A 25774-nucleotide genomic window follows, 5' to 3' on the forward strand; every position below is an offset into this window, starting at 1 on the left:
CTTTGTTGAGTGAATAATAATGTGTAACGTATAACTCTGAAACTAGCCATAGACAGAAACCATTCAAACTAATTAAAGAAAAACGAGTTATGCATTCTTGCCATCAAAATTAGAGAGACGAATTGCACAAGATTATTGTAGACTTGTAATGTTAGATTTTTGTCCAGATTTGTCATAAAAAAAGCATTGTTAGCACAGAGTGGTAGAATATCTGTTACATTAGTCCTCAGTACTTGTTTTCTGTCCACAGGAGAGAACTGCAGCTAATGAGAAGCAGAGAGAGGTGAGAATCGTCAGCACCTGTCAGCAGAGCAGAAACCCTCTGTGGGTCAGTGTGGAAGACGAAAACAGCACATCACTGGACAGTTAGTACAAGACAAACTCATTCAGCTGTTTTACTCATAACTAGGCATGGGGAACAGAAGGCATTTCTGATTCTTAATAGTTCAACTAACATTTCTTTTAGTACTTTTGAAGATGAAATATTTGAAACAGTGAGATAGTTACAATATTTCTTTCTTTTTTAATTCAAACACTTCTTGCAAAATGTTTTTTCACTGTCATCTTAATTACCTTTCACAGACATTTTGGAGTAACAAACAAGTTGGTAACAGATTTATTTTAGTAAAATCCTACTGACTGACGACAACTACACATTTTCATATGTACAACTATTTATTAACTACATTGATTTAAGTCTCACAAAGATTAAGGTCATTCAGTTTCAGAAATATTTAATATGGAACCAGTTCTGAATAAAAACATATTAAACTTTTTTCATAACATATTCATAACAACATTCATATTCATATCTCTCTCTCTCTCTCTCTCTCTCTCTCTCTCTCTCTCTCTTTCTCTCTCTTTCTCTCTTCGTAAATGAGTGTGTGTGTGTGTGAGATGCTATTAATTTGAATCATTCATTTAATTAATACGTGTCAGGCATTTTTTTTTTATCTTAAGTGTCAAGTAAATCTTTCTCTTCTGTAGGTTATGGTTGTGTGCAGAGCAGATGTGTGACTCTGATGCCTTACACCCTGGTCACACCTCAGTTCCCTCCCATCTGTCGCCCAGTCCTCCTCCTTCCCACAATCTTTGGCCATGTCTTGCACAAACGGTTGGCAGAACAGGAAGGTTATCAGCTCTGTGAGCCAGGTAAAAAAAGAAAATCACTTTATTTTCAAGCAAGAGGAAAATAAAGGGGGTGTTGGGGTGGGGGGGGGGGGGGGGTAGATAAAGTTACCATAGAGAAACCTTCAGGTTTTGAAAATAAATTCAGGTTTGAGTCACAGTATCAACAGGTTTCCTTCCTTATCAGTCACATTCGACGTTACGTCAGACTAAACTAAGGTATTGGGATCTCGCCTGAGAGCCCAATCACCTTTGAGTGGTAAAAGAACAAGCCAATGCACATTGGTGAGTGAGATTTGCATCGCAAGCCACTCCTTGCTTCCGGGCATATAAGGCAGCCTGCAAACACGTTAAGCTTTTGCTTCAGTGCCGAGCAGGCATTGTTTCAGTTTGCTCTTCAATCATCTTTCAGAGAGTCTACGGAACAAGAGGAAAGCTGTTTCTGTGTTGGTGTAATGGCGTGTTTTAGCCGAGGTTGCGGTTGCAGAGTGTTTTCTCTGTTAAGTTCAGCGGCTATTCCTCTGAGCGCTTCAACATTTAAAGAGCTTTTTCGCTAAAAGAGTAAAAACGGGTGTGACGTTGTTGTTTTTTTCAAGTAATTCCACCCATGTTTTTCTGGATGTAGTTGTTTCCTGACCCCATCTGACAGCCACAATCTCTGCCTCATGTGTCTGAGCCATAAGCATTCTGAGGAAGCGTTCGTTGATGAGTCATGCACCCACTGCCGGCAGATAACCATCGCAATGTTGAGATAAAGACTGAGATACCGTGAAAAAGGTGAAGTCCCCTCTGTTATTCCCCGATCCGGTCTTTCTACACAGCAGAGAGCTACTTCGGTTAATACACAGGGTGATTTGAGGATTACAGTGGAAGCTCTCCCACCGGGTCAATCCTTGTAGCCCTCCCACTCCTCTTTCACATCACAGCCTGTGAAGCTTCTGGCTGCGGTGTCTAGTCCTTCCCATGGGGGAACCAGCATCTCATTAACTCTCTGGGGTCTAAGGTGTTTTTGAGGTCCTTGAGATGTTTTGACATGGCCTGACATCTGTGCTTATTTCAGTTGCTTGTAAACATATACACGGTAAGGGTGTAATTACACTCTAATTAGCACAAACAGGGCTACCATAATATGTGAGCAACATGTATGTACATGGTTGTATTTTTGAGAGAATAAGGTTTATGCATGGTTATTGGAAAAAAGTTTCTAAAATAAGGCCACAAAACACATACTAAATGTGTCCACCAGACTTTTGACTAAAGGATGTTGTCACCTAAAGTTTTTGCTTCAAAATAATCTGAAAATCGTCCTGCATAATCATTCACATAAAACAATACATTGTTTTAAATTTTGTAAGACACTGTTTGTTGGTAAAGGCAATATGCGTGGGGGTGTGATTCACACCTGAGAAGACAATGACCTGCATAATGACCTGCATAATGAGCCTTTCATTCCAGTGTGTCACTGAGCCACAAGAAAGATTTTAAAACCCATTTTAACAGCGTTAATATTTTTATCGCGTGATTAACAGTCTTTTTGTCCTAGCAAACTTTGTAGTTTTTCACATGCTTTTGCAACAGGGCTGCATGCGTCCTGATCCATTTCGGCGTCTCGCGCTCGTCATCCACTCAAAGCCGGCTTGTAAGCCCGGCGTGTCTGTTGTTTTGTTTATGGTCTAGCTAGATCCGCTTGCGGTTTGGTCGAAGAAGCAACAAAACGTTCTTGCGCAAGCCATTGAAATGAATGGTTCCCTTTCGTAGTCACTCCGAGTTACGTCGGAATGACGGAGAATGGGGGTTTCGCCTAGAAAGCCAATCCTCTTCGAGTATTAAAAAACGAGCCAATGGCAAAGAAATGCCATGGGTCTGCGGAATTTGCATAGCGTATCTCCGCCTCACCCCGTGAGTATAAAAGGAGGAAGCGGACGCCACCGCAGTATTTTTTCGCTTCGGAGCCAAGAGAACTTCTTCACTCCACAAGCCACACAATCTGAGTTTACTACGGTGACTCACCCCTTCGAGACGAGCGAACTCTCTGGTGTTGGTGTGACGGTGGTACCCAGCGAGTTTCACATTGCCTGCGATCTGAGCAGTGGTCTGCCAGTGTGTGTGTCTCTCCCTGGTCGCTTCAACATCCGTGGAGTTGTCTCCTTTCACTGAAAGAGTGTGCACGCGGCACGTCTTTTTAAAGACGCGTCTTTTTAAAGACAATCTGCCCGTGTATTCCTGAGTGCGGTATTCTGATAGAGTCAGCTGATGGGCACGAGCACTGTTTGACGTGTTTGGGCTTTGATCACGCTCAGACAGCGCTCGTGGGTGTGTCACGTTCTCTCAGTGGGGACGTGATCATCGCAATGTATAACGGTTGAGACCCAGTGAGCTCAATAGAGTGAGAGTCCCCTCATTCACAACCCGAACTATTTTCTCCACATGAGATAATACTTCGGCTGGTGGCCAGGGTGACCAAAAGACGTCAGGTCTGGAACTAAACCGACGAAAATTCCTCGGTCCACACCCCGCCTTTCACGTTGCAACCCACGTGGTCCAGAGTGAGTGGGCGGGGCCCGCCCGCGGTCCCGCGTTCTCATTCGGTCCCCCAGCTGATGAAATCATGTTTATTGCCGCATCACAAGGTGAGCTGGAGTCCTCTGGAGATGGCTCGTCTGTGCTGCTGTCCTCGGATGTGCTAGCATAGCGAGTTTGATTCAGGGTTCACAGCTATGCTTTCCCGGGCAGCCACGAGTGTCGGGTTTGTGTGGAAAATTCTGCCATGTCCCGAGCACTTAAGGCTGATGATTGTTTTTTGGGGGTGGCGAACCCAAATCCTTTCTTCCTGGATGTGCATGAAAAGGCCGTGAGATCGTGGAAGTATCCTTTGACTTTTCACGATCACTCAGCGGCCTCTTCCGCCTTCCCTGACCTCGTAGAGGCCGCAGTCTAGGGTACACTGGGGTTCCCCCCTGTGGAGAGTTCTGTGACAACACTCATGTGTCCCCACAGCGCCTCCACCTGGCGTGGCAACCCTAAGCACCCCTCCAATGCCTGTAGGTTCTTGTCTACTCCGGTGGAGGGGACCTGTAGAGCTGCGGGGCAGGCTGCCACCTCACTGTATGTTATTGTCATCCTTATGGGTGTTCAGTGACATGCACGAGGATAGGGCTGATTCAGGGCTCATGCTTGAGCTGCCTGCCATCACCGACCTTGCTCTTAACGAGCGATGAAGGTGACCGCATGCTCCCTGAGTCAGGTGATGTCCACATGCGTGGTTAGACATTTTTGTGAGGCTGAGTGAACCAGTTTCCTCAACTTCCCCATATCCCAGGCAGGCCTCTTTGGCGGCGCGGTCGTGAACTCTACCCAGCATTTCTCGACCGCCCAGAAGTGGACTGTGGCTTTTGTCTGACCCTGTGGCTTTCTGCTGCCAACCAGCCGCCGGCTCAGACGCCTCAGTCCGCTTGCCGCCGAATGTGCCCTCCTGCGACTTCCGCCCTCTCCCGCCCGGCCCCAGCAGCACCGGGCCGTGCCGTGGAGGTGGTCGCAGGGAGGCGCCCCTGCCCGTACCAGCCCTGCAGCCCCGCTGTACTCCAGGCTATGCTGCGCTCCCGTTACGGGCAGCACAGATATGGCTTGCAGTTCTTTAGGGAGTGGTTGCAGGCCCACTCCTTCCCCCGGTGGAGGGCTGGGGGAGAATCTTTCCTCCAAAGAGCTGCATTCCATCCCTGAGCACACAGAGCCGGATGGCAGTGTGCGACGCCCCCGTGCCTCGCCACTCTCATCCTTCTCTACCTCTGAGGGCGCGGATGACAGTGCGTGCCGTCTACGGACCACACCGCTCTCATCCCCCTCTATTGCCAGACCCCTGGCAGAGCAGACCCCCTTGGAACGCTGGTCCTTCCCTGGTCTCCTCTGTCAGGGCGCGGAGCTTGACGCACACGCGGGGTCGCTATGCCACCTTCGCCTGTGCCGATCTCTCCGCCCCACTGCCCCTCCAGGGGGACGCCTGTGGCTTGGATGATTCCGCTGGATCAGTTTTGGGGGCTTGGTTAGAGCTCCCCAATCTGTCCCGTTGGGTCGCCCGAACTATCAGGTTCAGAGGATCGTGCAGAGCATCTCTTTTCTCGGTATGGAGATAGACTCGGTCGCCATGTCCGCGCAGCTTACGAGCGAGCGCGCACACTCACTCCTGACTTGTCTTCGACAGTTCGAGGGCAAGAGTGCGGATCCACTGAAACTTTTTCAGAGGCTCCTGGGGCACATGGCATCTTCAGCCGCGGCAACACCACTCGGATTGCTTCATATGAGACCGCTTCAGCCGTGGCTTCGCGATCGAGTCCCGAGGTGGGCATGGCATCACGGTATGCTCAGAGTTCCAGTGACTCAGACCTGCCGTCAGACCTTCACCCCGTGGAGGAACCTCAGCTTTCTACGGGCCGGTGTTCCCGGGGTGTTGTTGTCTCCACAGATGCCTCTGCCACGGGTTGGGGCGCCATGTGCAATGGGCATGCAGCCGCGGGCTCCTGGACAGGACCCCAGCGCCTCATGCATGTCAATTGCCTCGAGTTGCTGGCAGTACGCCTTGCCCTGCACCGCTTCCGTGCGTTGCTCAAGGGTCAACACGGACTCTACCGTTCATTGTCTGAACGATAGAGTCCTTTCAGATAATACCGCGACAGTTGCGTACATCAACCACCAAGGGGGTATACGCTCTCGCCGTATGTCGCAACTCGCACGCCACCTCATCTTATGGAGTCAGAGGCACCTGAGGTCCCTTCGTGCTATCCACATTCCAGGAGTTCGGAACTGTGCAGCCGACAGGCTGTCACGGCTCCGTCCAGTCTCTGGCGAATGGCGACTCCATCCCCAGTCGGTCCAGCTGATATGGGATCAGTTCAGGGACGCACAGATAGATCTGTTTGCCTCCCACGACTCATCCCATTGCGCCCTGTATTACTCTCTGACCGAGGGCACGCTCGGCACAGACGCACTGGCGCACAGCTGACCGCGGGGCCCACGCAAATATGCGTTTCCCCCTGTGAGCCTTCTTGCAAGTACCCTGTGCAAGATCAAGGAGGACAAGGAGAAGGTCATTTTGGTCGCCCCATACTGGCCCACCAAGACCTGGTTCTCCGAACTGATACTCCTCGCGACAGCACCTCCTTGGCCAATTCCTTTGAGGAAGGACCTCCTTTCTCAGGGACGGGGCACCCTGTGGCACCCTCGACCCGATCTATGGAGGCTACATGTTTGGCTCCTGGACGGGTCGAGGCAGGTTTAAGTACCCTGCCACCTGTGGTGGCGGCTACTATCACTTCTGCTAGAGCGTCGTCCACGAGACACGTCTATGCGTTGAAGTGGAACCTCTTTGTCAACTGGTGTTCTTCTCGCCGAGAAGACCCCCGGAGATGCTCGATCAGTGTCGTGGTTTCCTTCCTGCTAGATGGGTTGGAGCGAAGGTGAAGGTGTATGTGGCTGCCATTGCCGCATATCACGAAGCAGTTGAAGGTAAGTCTCTGTTCCTGTCGCTTAATACAGTGCTCCTGGTTGCACTGGCCTCCATCAAGAGGGTAGGGGACCTGCACGCATTTTCCATTGACGAAGCGTGCCTGGAATTCGGGCCGGGCTACTCTCACGTGATCCTGAGACCCCGGCCTGGATATGTGCCCAAGGTTCCTACCACTCCCTTCCGGGACCAGGTAGTGAACCTGCAAGCGCTGCCCCTGGAGGAGGCAGACCCAGCCTTGGCACTGCTCTGTCCAGTACGCGCCCTCCGTGCTTACGTAGACAGAACGCAGTGTTTCAGGACCTCAGACCAGCTCTTTGTCTGTTATGGTGGGAGCCAGAAGGGAAGGGCTCTCTCAAAGCAAAGGTTGTCTCACTGGATAGTGGACACCATTGCTTTGGCTTACCAGCAGCAAGGTCGTCCGTGCCCCCTTGGTGTGACAGCCCACTCCACCCGGAGTGTGGCTTCCTCTTGGGCTCTAGTGCATGGTGCCTCGCTAGCAGACATCTGCAGAGCTGCAGGCTGGGTGACACCCAACACATTCGCTAGATTCTATAATCTCCGAGTGGAGCCTGTGTCCTCTCTTGTACTCGCTGACCCGGCCAGTACTGGACCCGCTCAGGTGTCTTCGCTTGCTCGCCATTCCACTCCACCGACTGGATAAGTGCGATTTTTCTCAGTTGAGCCTTCTACGGAAGCCCTGAGTTCCTCCAGCACTGTTGTTGCTGACGCCAGTGTCTTGCTTGGATGTCGGTTAGGTGCCTCAGGGCACTGGAAGACAGCTGTGAAGGTGGCGTGATTACACGGGAGACCCCCATTCTCCGTCATTCCGACGTAACTCGGAGTGACTATGAAAGGGTACGTCTCGGTTACGTATGTAACCCTCGTTCCCTGAGTAGGGAACGGAGACGTTACATCTCCCTGCCACTTCCGCTGTACCGCTGGGTAGACGCCTGAGTTCAGTCTCGGCTCCTCAGCGATAACATACTGCGGTGGCGTCCGCTTCCTCCTTTTATACTCACGGGGTGAGGCGGAGATACGCTATGCAAATTTCACAGACCCATGGCATTTCTTTGCCATTGGCCCGTTTTTTAATATTCGAAGACGATTGGCTTTCTAGGCGAAACCCCTATTCTCCGTCATTCCGACGTAACATCTCCATTCCCTACTCAGGGAACGAGGGTTACATACGTAACCGAGACGTTTTCAGATCGCAGCGTGAGGACGTTTTGTGCTGCACACACTCGTTTCGGTTTGCGAGCCGGCCAAATAGTAACGTTACGTTTTGAGTGGATTTTGAGTGGATTTTCGTTTTGTCATTGTGAACTGAGCTATCATCATCGCAGCACGTCCAGTCTGAAACATCACTCGATGATGGCCAAGCACACACACACACACACACACACAGATGATGCGAATTCTCCACCCCCTTGTCAATATCAGGACCTCGTCAGTATTTCTTTCACCCTTTTATTGATAGACAGTGTTACATTGTGTGAGAGATTATTTGTATGTTAGTGTAAAATTGAACACTATTCCAATGTTATTTTCAATAATAATAATTAAAAAAAACATTTGCACTAAACAAGCCGATCCACTTTTCCAAGTTGATAAGAGCATTAAAATGAGAAAAAATAATTTAACAAAAAGAAATCAAAAGACATTTAGAATAGATTAAAATGTGCGATTAATCACGAGTTAACTATGACATTAATGCGATTAATCGCGATTAAATATTTTAATCGTTTGACAGCACTAATATATATATATATATATATATATATATATATATACACACACACACACATTCACCTAAAGGATTATTAGGAACATCTGTTCATTTCTCATTAATGCAATTGTCTAATCAACCAATTACATGGCAGTTGCTTCAATGCATTTAGAGGTGTGGTCCTGGTCAGAGCCCGTCTAACGGAGAGCCTTGGCACTTCCTATTAGCCCCATTGTAGATCATCTTGGTTGCAGTTCCATTAGAATTCCACTGGAGGTGATCGCGGGCGAGAGCAGAATGAATGGGAGTCTATGGGGCTAAACGGCTAAATGTGTCTCTTTCACCTGCTTGTCGTTAAATTAACATAGATTTTATTGTTGATTCCGCAAGTTCAATATAGATTATAGGCCAAAAGTCGAATGAACAAGTACTTATGCCCTTTTGATTTCTTACAGGTTAGGCCGTTGTTGGCCAGAACACGCTAGCATTCTGCAATTGTGTGACGTCATCACATTTTTGAACGGATTTTTAGAACAGATAAGTGAACTTAAAAATGCAGTTTTTGCGCCGCGGCTTCTTCTGACCACGATCAGGTTCCGATACTCGGGCTCTCTGCTTCCGAGGAAGTAGACGTGCTCAGTATCGATGCGGATGACCGTGAGTTAGGCGCGCCAGTTCACGGCCAAGCATATGAGGAACTGGTGAGGTTGTGACTCGTGCCGTGGCCAGACTGAACTTCAGCTGGCCACAAAATGAGCAGGGAACGTAAGTTAAATTGGATGAGCGTTTCATGCGGCACAGGTCACAGCCTCAGCGCCGGGGTTTGCCGTTTTTCCCCGATCTCCACTAAAAGATCATGAGATCGTGGGATGAACCGCATTCGTACCGTGTTTCCAAACCCAGTGTCCTAAATTATTTTAATAAAGATTCTGTGACTGGGATCTCGCGTTTGCCGAGGCAGCGCGTATATTTAAGGTCTGCATTGCAATACAGAATCTATAGTGGCTCGGATCTTGCGTTTGCCGACGCAGCGTGTAGATTACGAGTCTACTCTGCAATAAAGATTCTGTGACTGGGATCTCGCGTTTGCCGAGGCAGCGCGTAGATTTAAGGTCTGCATTGCAATACGGAAATATCTATATGGGGCCTGAATATTTTTAAATAGGAAACGATGAATGTTGCCCGCCGTCAGCGACGCTTCGGGCCACATTGGTTTCCAGCGAAAATATTATAACGAAGCATCGTTTATGGTCAAAACGTCCATATCGACTACAGCCAGCCGGTATTCCGCTTCAGGGAGTCAAGAAAGATGCTCGGGGAAAAAAAAAAAAAAAAAAAAAAAAACAGAGGCCAGTCTCGAGAGGCTGGTACCCCTAGTAGATTTTGTAGAGGCATGGTATCATCTTCCCAACATATCTGCATGGGTCCTGCCTATAATAGAATCAGGGTACAGACTGCAGTTCACACACCGCCCCCCAAGTTCTCTGGGGTGGTACAGACTACAGTGGTCCCAGAGCAGGCTCAGGTGATGGAACAAGAAGTTCAAACTCTGCTGCTAAAGGAAGCCATAGAACGTGTTCTTCCTTCAGACAGGGAGTCCGGGTTTTACAGCCGGTACTTTATAGTTCCAAAGAAGGATGGGGGGGTTAAGGCCAATTCTAGATCTCGGGGTTTTGTACCGATCTCTGAATAGGGAGGTGCAGGTTCGAAAGGTTAACTCCAGTAATCGTGAGTCAGATCAGATCCGAGGACTGATTTGTCACGATAGATCTAAAAGATGCCTATTTTCACTCCATCCTTCCATGTCACAGGAGATACCTGAGGTTCGCTTTCGAAGCTTACCAATATCGGGTTCTTCCGTTCGGCCTAGCACTCTCTCCCTGCACATTCACCAAATGAATGGATGTAGCCCTTGCTCCACTGAGACTTCAAGACATCCATATATTGATTTATCTTGAGGACTGGCTCATTCTGGCTCAGTCTCGGGAAATGGCAGTTCGGCATCAAAATGTCGTCCTTGGCCACATTCTGAAATTGGGGTTGAGACTCAATGCAAAGAAGAGTGTGCTAGAAGCATCCCAGTGTACGACATTTTTAGGAGTCGTATGGAACTCGATTACGATGTAGGCACGCATGTCTCCCGCACGTATCGAGTCAATTTTGACGATGGTATCCAGGGTAAAGCTAGGCCAGGCCATCACTGTAAAGCAATTTCAAAGAATGCTGGGCCTCATGGCAGTGACATCCAACATCATTCCTTTAGGGCCTGCTACACATGAGTCCCCTTCAGTGGTGGTTAAAAACCAAGGGGTTTTCTCCCGAGGGGAATCCGCTTCGTATAATCAGAGTAACGCGCAGATGCCTTCGTTCTCTGAGAATATGGAAGAAACCTTGGTTCCTATCCCAAGGGCCAGTGTTGGGAGTGTCATGTCGCCGGGAAACCGTTTCGACAGACGCCTCCCTCACTGGCTGGGGCGCGGTCATGGACGACCGTTTGCCAGGGGTCTATGGCAGGACCATCATCTTTCTTGGCATATAAACTGCCTAGAGATGATGGCTGTGTTCAGGGCTTTGAGGAGCTTTCAGACATCAAAGGTCACCACGTCCTAGTACGGTCAGTGGTAGCCTATCTGAACCGACAAGGGGGAATCAGATCGCGCCCTCTGTGCAGACTGACGCATCAGATTATCCTTTGGTCCCAAGGGAATAAAAAAATTACTCTCTATCAGAGCAATGTATATTCCGGGGGTTCAGAATCAGGGGGCAGACATCCTGTTGAGGCAGGGGCTGAGGCCCGGGGAATGGAGACTTCATCCGGAGGTGGTGAAGTTGATTTGGGAGAGGTTTGGACCGATGGAAGTGGATCTATTTGCGTCTCAAGAGACGTCCCACTGTCCACTTTGGTTCTCCCTCTCACATCCAGCCCTACTGGGGTTGGATGCCATAGTATAGGCCTGGCCGAGGCTTTGTCTGTACGCATTCCCCCGATCACTCTGCTGCCGGGAGTCCTGGAGAGGGTCCGTCAGGAGGGCATCAGTCTACTCCTGGTTGCCCCAATTTGGCCGACCCGAGTATGGTTTTCGGACATAAGAAGTGATAGCTCCACCATGTCAGATTCCTCTGAGGAGGGATCTGTTGTCTCAGGCGGAGGGCACAAGCTTCCACCCTCACCCAGAGCTGTGGAAGCTGTGGGTCTGGCCTCTGAGGGGGTTCAGTACCTAAATGCTTGTCTATCAGCTGGAGTGGTTGAAACCATACTTAGCTCTAGGGCTCTATCCACCAGGAGATTATATGACCTCAAGTGGAATGTGTTTGTCACTTGGTGTAGAGAACTTGGGTTAAATCCAGTAAACTTCAGTTAAATCCAGGTGGCTTCAGTTCTGGGATTTCTCCAAGATCGTTTTTCTGAGGGTCTCTCCCTGTCCACACTTTGGGTGTACGTGGCTGCCATTGCGGTTTTCCATGCACCGTTAAGTGATAGGCCTCTGGGGAGGCACCAGTTGGTCATTCGGTTTCTCCTTGGTACTTGGAGGATGAGGCTGGCAGCCAGGTCCAGGGTTCCTGCCTGGGACCTGGCAATAGTTCTGGAGGGGTTATCCCTGCCCCTTTCGAACCTTTAGAGTCGGCTTCGCCTAAGGACTTAACACTGAAAATGGCTTTTCTCTAAGCAATTACCTCACTTAAGAGGGTGGGAGATCTCCAAGCCCTGGCAGTAATGCCAGCTTGCTTGGAGTTTGCCCCTGGCAGAGTGAAGGCCTTTTTACACCCGAGTCCGTGCTACGTGCCTAAAGTTCCATCGAATACGGCTCGTTCTATAGTCCTTCAGGCATTCCATCCTCCACCTCATGTGTCGGCGGAAGTGGAGAGGCTTCACTTGCTCTGCCCCGTCAGAGCTTTGAGCTTGTACCTTGAGGGGTCCTCTTCTTGGAGAAGGTCGGAACAAATGGACTAGTATGTTCTGGGTCACCTAAGAGGGGGCTCCCGGATCGTCCAACTTAGCAACTGGATCGTCCAGGCTATTACTGAGGCTTACAAGGTGCGCGGTTTGCCTTCACCTTTTACCTTATGGGCACATTCAACTAGAGGCATGGCTTCCTCTAGGGCCCTTCTTTCGCGAGTACCTCTTCAGGAGATCTGCGAGGCAGCCGGCTGGGCTACCCCACATACTTTCATAAAATTTTACAGTCTCCACCTTCCCAGTACACCCGGTGCACACGTGTTCAGTCCTTGCTGAGTGCCTAAACAGTTTCACTCCAGGACAGGCCTATTCGGTGCGTGGCCTAGTGGGCACTCGTTCCCCAAAGTGTCGATTCTCGACGTAGTGTAGAGTTCCCTCGAAAGGGAACGTCTCGGGTTATGACTATAACCCTTGTTCCCTGAGAAGGGAACGAGACACTGCATTGTTCTGCAACGCCCCCTTTAGGCCTTAGAGCGTCTTGCTTCATCGCGAGGCTAGTGTGTGTTGTGACAGCGTCACTTTTATACTTCCAGGTATGCTGTCACATGTTACGTCACGACGCAACACCAATCAGGATTAGATTAGTTTCATTCATACTTCAGAGGCGCACGCTTAGGGAGCATCCCCAAAGTGTCGATTCTCGACGCAGTGTCTCGTTCCCTTCTCAGGGAACAAGGGTTATAGTCATAACCCGAGACGATTTCTGGGGGTGAAACCCCATTGACTCCCATTCATTCTGCACTCGACCGCGAGCGCCCCCGCATGGACACAGACATGTTACTGCAGCCAGTCCAGAACACGGAAGTATCCAGCCAGTGCCAATTCTCTTCAATTAGACATTCTCTGTCCTGGTCAAGACAATCTCCTGCAGTGGCGGCTGGGGAAAAATATCTTAGATGGGGCTGTTTCATATTCTGTCGGTTTCAATAGTCTGGTAACATGTGAGTCTTTTAGTGTAGTGGTTTTGAGGTCGTACCCCCTTCTGTCACCTCACGTACGTAACGTTATCCCAGTTTGAGAATCACTGCCTTTACATATATCGCCCCTGATCTCCTGAACTCCAAACTGAATATCAGAATGGAAAAGAAAGGTTATTTAAGCAATTTTAAACGTGGCATGGTTATTGGTGCCAGACAGGCCAGTCACGTACAACCATTTCTAAGGTTCACAAAGAATGGTGTGAAAAGGGAAAAACATCCAGTATGCGACAGTCATGTGGGCGAAAATGCTTTGTTGATGCTAGAGGTCAGAGGAGAATGGGCCGACTGATTCAAACTGATAGAAGAGCAACTTTGACTGAAATAACCACTCTTTACAACCGAGGTATGCAGCAAAACATTTGTGAAGCCACAACACGCACCACCTTGAGGTGGATGGGCTACAACAGCAGAAGAATTCAATTTCTGTTGAGACATTCAGATGGTAGAGTCAGAATTTGGCGTAAACAGAATGAGAACATGGATCCATCATGCCTTGTTACCAATGTGCAGGCTGGTGGTGTAATAGTGTGGGGGATGTTTCTTGGCACACTATAGGCTACGTTCACACTGCAGGGCTTAATGCTCAATTCCAATTTTTTTTTAAAAATTCGATTATTTTGTAAGGCCGTTCACATTTCCAATTAAATGTGACCTTTTGTGATATCCTGTGTGAAGGATCCTCCTGGCCATGACTCATCCCCTTGTCTTAATGACCCTACAGAGAGCACCCGGTGAGCCCTTGCAGTCAGAAGAGATTAAGTTCTTTGTCTTTGAAGAGAGGGCTTGTGACTGCGCTCAAATCAATTGAGAGGGTGGGGGACCTGAAGGCATTTTCAGTCAAAGAAGAGTGCCTGGATATGTGCCCAAAGTTTACACCACTCCTTTCAGGGACCCAGTGGTGAACATGCAAGGGCTGCCCCCGGAGGAGGCAGACCCACTTGCGCTGCAGTGTCCTGTTCACGTTTGTCCTGTTCGTGTTCCTTTGTAAGCTTCCCTCAGGGAGAAGTTGTCGCTCTGTCAAAAAAAAAAAAAGTAAGTAAGAAAGTAAACCCTTTATTGTCACAAGTCCAAGTACCAAAATAGGGCCATCAACCTGTCCATACAAACATATATATGATATGACAAGGGGGTAGACTGGAACATTAGCAAAATCAGTACATTTTACAACACGAACAAAAATAAACTTGCAACAAGGTTGGGGAGTGGGGGATGGAAGTAGCCCAGCACAAGCAAGCAGCCATCCGGTCTTGCAGCCATTTTAGGTGCTGGCGAGGGATGGGGTGTGGGGCGGGTGGTTGCATATCTGTATATATATGTAAGAGTTCATGTATGTGTAGGCCTGGAGAGTCACTATGCCTGGCATCATAATCTAGGTGCCTCAGTCCGCAGGACTGTCATAGCGATAAACATGGAGACCATGGAGACAACCTTGATCATGTCCCCGACAGAGTCAACAATCACCGGGTGTCTGGGGAGTCAGGGTAGGAACGCAAGAGCGTCTCACTGCAGTGCTCTTCCGGGAGAGTTGTTTTTCCAACAGCGGCCTTGGCCAAGGCCAGTGCTGGTTTAGGGCGGCCGACAACAGATCAGATTGGGATTGTTTGGTCTTCGGGCAAGTAGTCGCATTCAATTCACACGGCTATTCTCACGGTCCATTTTGGTCTCCGAAACGATCCATTTGCCTTTGCAAAGCTGTGAGCTTCTCCATGATGTTATCCATATTCTGGTTTGTAGACACAGTCTCAGTGCTGACAGCTCTGCCCACCGCTTCAATCATGACGGGCAGCCTTGTAAGGCTTTGGGCAGCTGTCACCATATTTTTTATTTCTCGATGAACCAGGGCAATGCCTAATCCAATCAGTAGAAGACCTGTTATCATGGCTCCGAATAGGTAGATATCTTCAACATCCTCCACGGAAAGAGGTGCCAGACACACAACCCACCACTTCTCCCATGCATCCATCGTGTAGCCAGTTGCGAACGTTCCGGCAGGGCAGTTAGGTTCCCCCGAACCAAAGCTTCTCGTCGAGAAGATGTTGTCAATTGTCGAGAAGATATTGTCAATTGCGTTGAGAGACCAGTTGTTCAAATCCATAATTCCTTAGTTTGGAGAGCAGTGCTGAGAGAGTCTCAGCAAAGTACAAGACAGAAGACTAGACATGACAAGAGAAGCAAAGCAGGGGAGGTAAGGGGAGGTCGAGGGAGAGAAAATGCGACCGCCTTCATTGAGTACCAAAGAAGACTCCCTAAATAGAAGACAATTGTTCTACTGATTGACATTTAACCCTTTCACACGTAAGTTTAAAATATTCTAACTGACCCCCCAGCATGAGTTTTTTAAGGGGACCGTTATTTAGAACTTGCCACTTTAATGTTTCCATGGTGATGCGTCATTGCTTGTCACGTGACACAGCTCAACCACAACACTGCGCTGAATGAATGAGGATCTGCTTTTATGTATTTTTTCCTTTTTTTATAAAAAATATTCACAAATGTATTAGCTATAGCATGAAACTGATATTCCGATCGTCAAATATGTGCAAGTGGATGGGTTTTGTTGTTTAAACATCTTTATAACGATCACATTAGTTGAGCTGTATGCATAATGGGCATAATTTTAGTTTGTTTTATAGTTCAGAGAATCGGATCTGTTGGATTTACAACGTCAATTCCTCCACTTCTCACGAAATACGTGAAAGTAAGTGGCTGGTGAACTGGGAAAAGAATAGGGTCAAATTTTAAGCTACTATGTGTATCTGATATTAATAAAACGTGTCGTCTTATTATAACTGAAAGGATTATACTGTAATTGCCGCTTCCATAGACATCAGTGTTTATTTTACAAACTCAAAATCAATGTTTTGCTAGTACTTATGTGTATTTAAATGTCTGAAACCTAAAATAAACATTATGTGGTTGAAAACACTCAATAGTTGTGATATATAACAGCACTGAGTGTGTCCGTCTCTGGCTCAGCGCCAGCCAAGTTTAAATTTAGCAGTTGATGACTTGATGCACTGACCTTTCTAATCACACCGGTGTGATTGTACGTTCCAGGGACCCGCCAAGACTGATCACACCCGTGTGATCGTACACGTGAAAGGGTTAAACAGTTTCTTTCCCTAAGCTGTGATCACTTTAATCAAAGCAATTTACATTAGGCACTTTAAATTTAAATTTTATGGTTCAGCATTTTACTATTGAGTTTTTATGTGGCACTTGCTTGTCTGTTTTTGTAATGTCCTCTTATCTGTTGACATTGTAAAAAATGTGCAAGGAGCTCAAAGTGCAATGTGGTTTTATTTTGCAAATGGCTAATAAAGTGAATCTGAATCATATGTAGCACTGTCCTAATGGTCATTCCATATGTGTAGCTCCACATGTTACTTCCCTACGGGCAGGATGTGGACTCTGCAGCTCTTATTTCTGGTTGGAATAGACTTTCACAGTGTTATCAAATAGTCTCTTTGTATAGGGTCAGCGACATTCTCCATTCAAAGCCCTGTCCTTTCTTCCACCCCAACAGGTTCGGGGGGACAAGATGTCTTACTTGGCGTGCTGGAAAGGGCACCAGTTGTGGCACTTTCCATAGGGATTAAAGTTCATCAATTCATTCTGACGTAACGCTGAACGTGACTGACTGATGTGTGCAGCTACTATGCTACTATGGAAGCTTTTTTCCACCACTGAATTAAAAAAAATGGTAATTGTGACTTTTAATCTCACAATTCTGTCTTTTTTATTTTAATTTTATTAAAATAATTTAATTTTAATTTTATCATATAAACTGACAATTGTGAGAAAAAAAGTCACAATTGCAAAATGTAAAAAAAAAAACACAAGTATTTACTTTAAAACTAGACATTTATTTATTTACTTTAAAGACAAATTATTATATAATTACTTATTATAATTATATATTGTAATAAGTCCTGGCATTAATGAAAATTAAGACTGAGGTGATGTTTACTGACCAATATGCCCATCTTTGTTTTTTTCTGTCCTGTGGTATATGGCCATCTCTGTTTATTTATTTTATTTTATTTATCTGCTTTTTTCTCTGGCTGCTCCCTCCTTTCCTCACATCTGACACCCATCTCTCATATTTTAGAATTGCTGATGGCAAGTGAGCATACCGTAAAAATGCAGAAGGGGGAAATTCTTGAAGAATGTGACTCGAAAACACACCGTTGCTATACACTGCAGGGAGTGGAGAAGATCATGAAACGGGTGCGTCATAAAACATTGTTTTCATATTACTAACTGTCTGCTTAACAGGATGGAGAGCAATTTTATTTAGTAAGTTCAAATAAAACATGTAAGACTGGTTTTACAATAATACATTACAATAATAGGATTTACAATAATTAATCAGAAAGAGAAAGTCATACAAAAAGAGAACGATTAGACAGTCAGTCAGACAGACAAACATGCGATTGGTGTAGATGTTTCCCTAAATCTAACTACCGTACGTCCTATAATGTTTATACTCTAGCGCGTCGATGTCGACACGTCGACGTCGGCTGGATGCTAATACTTGTCCCCCTAACTAACTTGCTTCCTGTGCAAGAATAATCGACAAACAGACTTCCACAATAGTTCTCTAAATGCTTTAATCACGGCTGGGAGTTCTCAACAGTCAGAGAACTTCCCCCAAAAAGAAGCATTAAGCATGGCTTTTTATGTTGCAAAAAATGACATGAAACATTACTTAATTTGATTGGTTCTTTGTAGACAAGCCCTCTTGTTAATAGGTAACCAAACTTTGGTTTCAAACGTTTTTGGTTTCGAGTTTAGACATCTGTCTAGTTTCATTTCCCAAATTTGTTATATACAAACACAGACACACTTAAAGGGATACTTCACCTCTGGAAAGATTAATGTGTATTTAAAATGGGTCATTTATGTATTTATTTATTTTTGAAATTGGGGCTTCTATACTGAGAAAAGCCAGAAAATTAGTTTTTGGCTTCTGTGGATGAAAGGCAACAACTCCCAGAATGCACTTGCTTCGCTGCCCTAGGAGGCCATGCTACCAGTAACAGAGTTAAACAACATGTCTAGGCTACTAGTGAGTCTCTGTGATGAGTCTGCTCAGGATTTCGAGATCGCCCAAAATGTCCGGGATTCGGCTTTTGCGTTCTACATTCGGCATTCATTATGTTTACTGTGGCGAGCAGGACGAGTGAGGGCCGCGGGAGAACGACGCAAGGCCGGTGGCATGATTTTGTACGATCTCGACGGCCGGACATGTCCAGGAAAAAGCAGGATGGTAACTCTGCTTTCTCCTACTAAGTTACTCAACTTTCTCCACAGAACAAGAGCCTGCTAACTTAGTTGAGATTACACTATATGTTCATTCTGTAAGTGAGATCCCACCCTCTATGGGCGGGTTGAGAACATGCCGAACATCCCCTACTATTGACTGTAGTCTTTAGCCTCTGGCCAAAAAATCCTCTGATGACGCAAAAGGATTTTTTACAGACAAAATAATACATAAATCTCTCGTCTTAGGGGGATATGAGGGTGGAAAGCATGGTCATTTGAAAATACTACAGGTTTCCTACAAATACAAAGCTTAACGGGTTAGTTCACCCAAAAATGAAAATTAAGCACTTAAAAGCCTTTAATCTTCTCAAATATGACAGTGCTGTGCGCCTTACAATCCGGAGCGCCTTATATATGGATCATCATCTTATACGGTAGGTGGCGGTAATACTCCTAAGCGGTGAGCACTGAGCAGCCGGTAACAAGAAGTAGTCGAAGAAGAACGTCCTCATCCTAGTTCTCGCGCATGCGTTCTGGAAATCTCTCTAAAAATTTTTTCATGTATATATGCTTAATGACGTTATTTTCGATATGATCAAGAACGTAAACTTGCCAATGCCAACGCTGTTTGTGTTTAACATTAGTTGCCAGTCAGTTGCTATCGTTGCCAGTCAGATGCTATTGTGTAAAACAAACGTGTATATGGTTAAAAAAATGTAGCAAATTATCATTCAGAAACGTTTAGTAAGAGTGTGTGGTGAGGTTCTGCTTGACTCATCGCGGCTTTCTCGGTCTGATTCTGCCTCACTGATACTGCAGTCTCGACATCATTATTTACGTGTATCCACCGTCTATGGTATCCACCTTTGGCATGCCCGTTTCTCCCGTAAATGTAATGGGCGTTAACTTTCCGGACAACTTGAGCGACAGTTTAGCCAATCACAAAACACCGGCCCAAATGAACCAATCTGAGCCCATAGCCTGTTTCTGAGGGAGTGGTTTCATAGAATCAGCAAGTCAACCACTCGTTCAGGGGACAGAGGAGAGTGCGGCTTACAATAAAGGTGAAGTTTATGAAAAATAAGACTTTAAAAAAAATAAAAACCACAAATACATGTTATATTGCACCCCATAAACACAATCATGCAAAGAAAAAAAGCAGTCAACCCCCCCTTTAAGTCTTCTTTTAAACATAGCTATAAGATATCAGAAGGGGCACTTACTAAGACATTTGCTTTGAACATTTTTATAAAATAATAAATACAATTCCATATGTTAAATCAACAAAACAATATTGTACTGTTTAAAATGTTTAAGAGTTTCCACTGAGCTTAAAGGGATAGTTCACCCCCCAAAACCATTATTTATTCATCATTCATTCACCCTAAAGTTGTTCCAAACCTGTAGGAGTTTCATTCTTCTACTAGAAGATATTTTAAAGAATGTTGGTAACCAGACAGCTGACAGTAGCCATTGACTTCCATGGTAGTTTTTCCTGCTATGGCTGTTTGATTACCATTGATAAATCATTTTGATGACCAAAAGTCCACATTTTGTATCCAACCCTAAATCCAATAAGACCATTTTAAATGACAGAGTTTGCAGCTATGAAAGTGACCTGTATTTAAAAATAGTTATAGTTACACTGTATATTAGGTAAACATACAAGCCATATATTAGACCGTATGTGTCCACAAAAGTATGGTCATATAATGCTGTCATGTTTTAATGCATTGTATAGGGCACTCACTGTGTGTTACCGCTGGGTTTGGACTGTGTGCGTCGTCTCCACCGAGCGGAAATCTTCCCCATCATTGTCTTCATCATGTCTACAGAGAGAAGTCTCCGCAAATTGAGGTATTATGATTTTCTCTGTGGCTGCAAGAGCATTATTAAATCTAGCCTTTGCTATAAAGGTTCTGATTTTAAGACAAAAAAGCATTACAATTGTTCTGAGCATTACAATTGCTGTATTTATCTATTCTGTCATTGTTTCCTAGACACAAACTACGGCAGAACTCTGTGACTGAGTCTCAGGTGCTGGAGTGTTCCTCCAATGAGGAGCCCCTTCTGGATAAACTACCCTGCCTTTATCGAAGCATTCCACCAGAAAGCTGGAATGACAGTGCCAGCCTAGTGGACACCGTGAAAACTGTAGTGAGAGAGGAGCAGAATAATATTGTGTGGGTTGAGGCAGATCCCTGGTGAGGGACTAACGGGACTAAATTCAAATTTCCCTCACTACAGGCAACTAACTATTAGTATTAAGGTCAATTTATAATTCTGCTTCAAACCTATGCTATAGACCCTGTGTAGGTGGTTACGGTGTAGTTTGTTTACTTTCCAGAAATGCTGTGATTGGTCAGTTTTATAACCAGTCAGAACTTCCCTCAGGATGATGAAAAAAAGTGCATCCATGGATAATGAGCCTGATTGCTTGATGGTTTTAATGAAAGCAGTGAGGCTGATCAAAACACAGCATGATAGTCAGAGATGATAAGCCACAAATTAATAGTGATCCAAAATAATAATTTGTATATTTGTTTATCCCTACACTGTTAGACCTTACCAGTTTTTTACAGTAAAATACTGGCAACAGGCCAAGTTCTGACACTATCATACCATGTTTTCATTAAACAGTAATATACCGTAGAAAACAAAAGTAGCCTACAGGAATATACTGTGAATTAACAGCTCTCAAAGTCGACACTCAGAGACTGTGTTCATAATCACACCCTATACCCTCATTCACTATTCCCTACATTAGTTCACTAATATAGTCCACTTGAATGAAAACAAGTGAGTGAATTGAGACACTGATGAACACCTGATAAGCAGAATCACTGAAGGACAGAGAAACAAGTACTGAAAAAGAGAAACACAAGATCTACAACTGACTTCCAGCAACACTGAGTGTGAAAACAGTTTACAAACCAGTTTAACATTATTTACTTCATACATGTACAAAAGTTCTTGTTGAGAATTTAATTAATAATAAAGTTTCAGTATTAGATCTGTATTTGCTTTAGTAGGTCTCTTGTCCCTGGACTTGTTTCATTCATCTCTCTCTGACTGCTGTAACAGTGAGTTTTAAAATACATTTGTTGTAGCAAGAAAAAGTCAAGAGGAAGTTGATCTGGTGTTATTATACTGTATATACTCTTTGAATATATGGATATATAATATAAAACTTACATTTTGTGAAGTTGTGAGTATAAAATAAGTCTGTGAATATAAAACATGAAATCAGTATTTTGGTTCATCATATCTTTTCAAAAATATTGTAATCATATAAAACATTAAAACAATATCATGCGTGAGTCAGAAACACAGACATCAACAATTATAATATTCATCTCAACAATGGTAACATTCAAAAGTTTCATGCAGCAGTGCATGCTGGGTTCCAGGATTGTATAAAACTCCCAGCATGCACTGCTGCATGAATAAAAAAAATATATATTGCCACCATCGTTGAGATTAATGTGCTAAAATTTTATATCTTTGTGTTTTTTTAAGACTGTGTAGCTCATTTATTTGTTTATGTATGATGTGTTAAAAAATGAGTCATAATTTATTCCTGCGTTTTCACAGTGGTGGTAATGTAACACTCTTGGTTGAGGATTAAACTTTGAATGAGTCAGAATGAATTCTCTAGTAAATGAACAGACAATATGATGATTTTCATATTTTGACAAATCCAATCATTACTAAACTGTGTGTCTGCACAAGTGTGACTTGCACAAAACACAGTTAAAAAAGGAAATATCATGTTACAGCATCAGCAGACCAACTAAAGCAAACACTGATCTCTATAATGGTAACTTCAAACCAAACATTTTCAATTAAACATCTCAACAACATCTTCTATAGATGTTTGACAGAAATAAAGCCATACTGGTTAATAATAAGTGTAATAATGTGTAATGGCTGAAGTCAGTTGTAGTTCTTGTGTTTCTCTATTTTCTGTTCTTGTTGTTCCTCTTTCCTTCGGTGATTCTGCTTGTTAACAGCAGGTGTTCATCACTAATGCTCAACAATCACTTACATATTCCCTTAATTATCTCACTGCAACACTGCATCAATGTTACTTTTACTCTTTGAAGTGTGGATTTTCCTGTGGGGTAGAAAGGGTTAACAGTGTAAGGTAAAAAAGACACTCCCACAAAATGTATTTTAACAGTAATAAACTGTAAGTTATAAAACAGGTTTATACTGGCAACACTGTTGCCAGTAGTTTACTGTAAAATCTTGTTTTTTGGGTCACCATTGTGTTGAAGAGTAGAGACTGTGCTTCAGTCCAGGAGAAGATCTATGAACATTGATGATACGCTGTGTGTTGCTTTATTTAAAAGGCACTGTCTGTGTAGTTGCTGATCTGGTGGAAATCTCTTTATTTACAAAAGTAATATTTTGTGGTTTCTAATTAAATAAGTTCACAATAATACTTTGCTCAGATTATTAATGCATTATAAATTTAATTGATTCTTTTAAGTTGGTTTCTGCAAGTGAAGTTAGTTAACTCGAGTTTTAGTCCATTTTTACAGTAAATAACTGACAGTAAATTAGTTTTAGTGCATTTTTACGGTAAATAACTGGCAACAGTGTTGCCAGTATTGTACTGTAAAAAAAACCTGGTTAGGTCTAACAGTGTATAACAACAATAGTCCCTATAGTCATAACATAATGAATAGAGAATTTTTATTTTATTTTTTCAATCACTGACACATTTCTTAGTACCAAGGTCACTTTTTCAAAACTCTTGACACAGTTTCCTCCTTGGCACAGCAGTACATTTTACATTCAAAATGCACTTAAACCACCAAAACGCTTCACACATGTCGCAAATCAAGTCATTCTTCCAAAACACTAGCAAAGGTATAATAAATGAACAAACATGCTTTGTCACTTGTCACAACTATGCTACAGTGTTTTCACAAAACAAGAATGACAAATTTCTACTGCTTAGAATTTATTGCATGATATGTTGCATGGTCCATGTCTAGGGGTTCCTACATCAAATTCTTTTGATAACATTTATTTTTTTAGATTTTAAAGCCACAATATGTATTTTTTCTGCTTTAAAAATAGCAAAAATAACTGTATCTATGTTATATATTTCTATTAGATGTGTACTTACATTATCCCGACAGAAATTTATAGTTTAATTCGAAGACACAGGACGTTTCTTTATTTCCGTTTTGTCGCCTGTCTATGGCGTCATATAACCTTTGACTCCTCTATTTTCTCTAACTTCCTTGCGGAACCCGGCGAAACCGCCAAACACAAAGGGGAACACTGGACTACCGCCAATAAAGCAAAGAAAATGACGAAGAAAAAACAGTAGTACGTATAATTATGTGTGTAAATCACGTGCCCGCTCACGAGCGTGTCCCCGGTGCTGCTCGCGCATAAAGCGCTCCCCGTTCACAGTAACCGGGTCGTCTCATTCAAAACTGATTCAAAACAGCCAACTGTTGCTGTTAACGAGCCGCGCACATTGAATACTCATATGAGTCAGGCTGCGAATGTACATGCCCGCTTCAGCGTGCTCATGCTTACTAGAAATAAAGGCCTCACCTCCGGCGCCGCGCACTCACTACATTCCCTTTAGCCTTTAGCACCATAGTGGATGCATAACGCAAACCCAGTCAAACGTTTGACTGCAGTATCTTATATGCCTTATAATCCGGTGCGCCCTATATATGAAAAATGTTCTAAATAGGTCATTCATTGAAGGGGCGTAATATAAATATTTATATTCGTCTGTTTTATAGTTATGGACCACAATTACGCTTTGCCTGCACGTTCTGCTGCTACAGCCAGCTCAGTAAAGCTCAAACGTACGGGTGAAAAATATGACCCGAGAAGGGTTTGGGACAGGAGAAAAAGCATGACACAGGTAAACATTGGGGTTGTATTTAAAGCTTCTTGACAAGCTAAATCGAAAGAGAGATGCCGTATATCCGTATATTTTGTGAAACGATGATGTCATGCCATGAGCTGAGCTGGTTGTCATTGACAGCGACAACAACTCCCATGAGCCCACACTCTTTCCCAACGTCATCAAAGTACGTCTTTTGTTATTATTTTAAATAAGTGACCCCTGGTGGCCAAAAATCGCATACTGTACGTTTAAATATATTACACGATGGTATTACTGTGCAAATGTTGCAAACTGTTGTCTTGTTCAATTTTGTTCTATGTTAAGTTTAACAGTTTTGTGGTTTTGTTTGAGTGAGAAAAAGAATGTATGCAATTAGATAGATGATAATGATAAATGCTCTCTTTTTTAGCCCACATAGACTGCTGTTGTCCTCAATGTCTGAGGAGTTTTAAAAAAGTGACCTAAGTATTGAGAAATGGATCGCGATTGTAAACAAAATTTGGTAACACTTTACAATAATAGTACATGAATAATCTTGTAGTACCAACGCATTCTCATCCTGAGAAGGGGCGGCAGTGGCTCAGTGGTTCATGTAGATTGTCTACAAACCGAAAGGTTGGTGGTTCAACCCTCGGTTCCACCTGACCAAGTGTCGAGGTGTCCATGAGCAAGACACCTAACCCCAGCTGCTCCCGACGAGCTGGATGGCGCCTTGTATGGCTGACACCGCCGTCTGTGTATGAATGTGTGTGTGAATGGGGGAATGTGAGGCAATATGTAAAGCGCTTTGGTGGCCATTAGGTCTATGAAAGCGCTATATAAATGCAGTCCATTTACCATTTACCATCCTTTAGCTTCATATAGAACGCTATATGACAAAATGGCGCTATACTATGCACATGGCTATGCCTGATGCCTGATGTACTGATGCCTGAATTAATCATTACTTTACTATAAACTACACTCTAAAAAATGCTGGGTTGTTTTAACCCAATTTTGGGTCAAATATGGACAAACCCGAAATGTTGGGTTAAAAATGTAATGTAAAAATTTAACCCAACGGCTGGGTTAGTCCATATTTGACCCAAAGTTGGGTTAAAACAACCCAGCATTTTTTAGAGTGTAAGGATGAGTTAAGACGTACTAATGAGGAACTAACCTTAACTACGACATGAGTCAAATGAATTCCTGCATGAATACACCATCTTAACTACACGTTAGTACATGCTTGTTAATTAATGCATTAATTAACATTTTAGGGTAAACTAAATCAAACTTGCTCTAACATCCAACTGCATTATGATATGAAGACAGTAATCCATAAAAT

At 44.4% G+C, this 25774-nt stretch overlaps 1 protein-coding gene across 3 annotated transcripts in view; it reads left to right on the forward strand.

Annotated features, from left to right (window-relative positions):
* The window catches only part of LOC120486146 (caspase recruitment domain-containing protein 14), a 66486-nt gene extending 41064 nt beyond the window's left edge, over positions 1-25422 (forward strand). For 2 of the 3 annotated variants that reach the window (XM_089134084.1, XM_089134085.1), the window contains exons 18-22: positions 251-365; positions 988-1152; positions 17404-17522; positions 20302-20417; positions 20561-25422. In XM_089134084.1, the coding sequence (XP_088990210.1) occupies positions 251-365; positions 988-1152; positions 17404-17522; positions 20302-20417; positions 20561-20768 (723 nt within the window). In that variant the 3' untranslated portion in view covers positions 20769-25422. Of the gene's footprint in view, positions 1-250; positions 366-987; positions 1153-16818; positions 16996-17403; positions 17524-20301; positions 20418-20560 lie in introns of those variants that run through there. The other variant, XR_016169467.1, reaches the window with a different exon arrangement.
* The last annotated feature ends 352 nt before the right edge of the window (positions 25423-25774 follow it).

Source organism: Pimephales promelas, chromosome 8, assembly GCF_988280905.1.
Source record: "Pimephales promelas chromosome 8, fPimPro1.hap1.1, whole genome shotgun sequence".
NCBI classification, from domain to species: domain Eukaryota; kingdom Metazoa; phylum Chordata; class Actinopteri; order Cypriniformes; family Leuciscidae; genus Pimephales; species Pimephales promelas.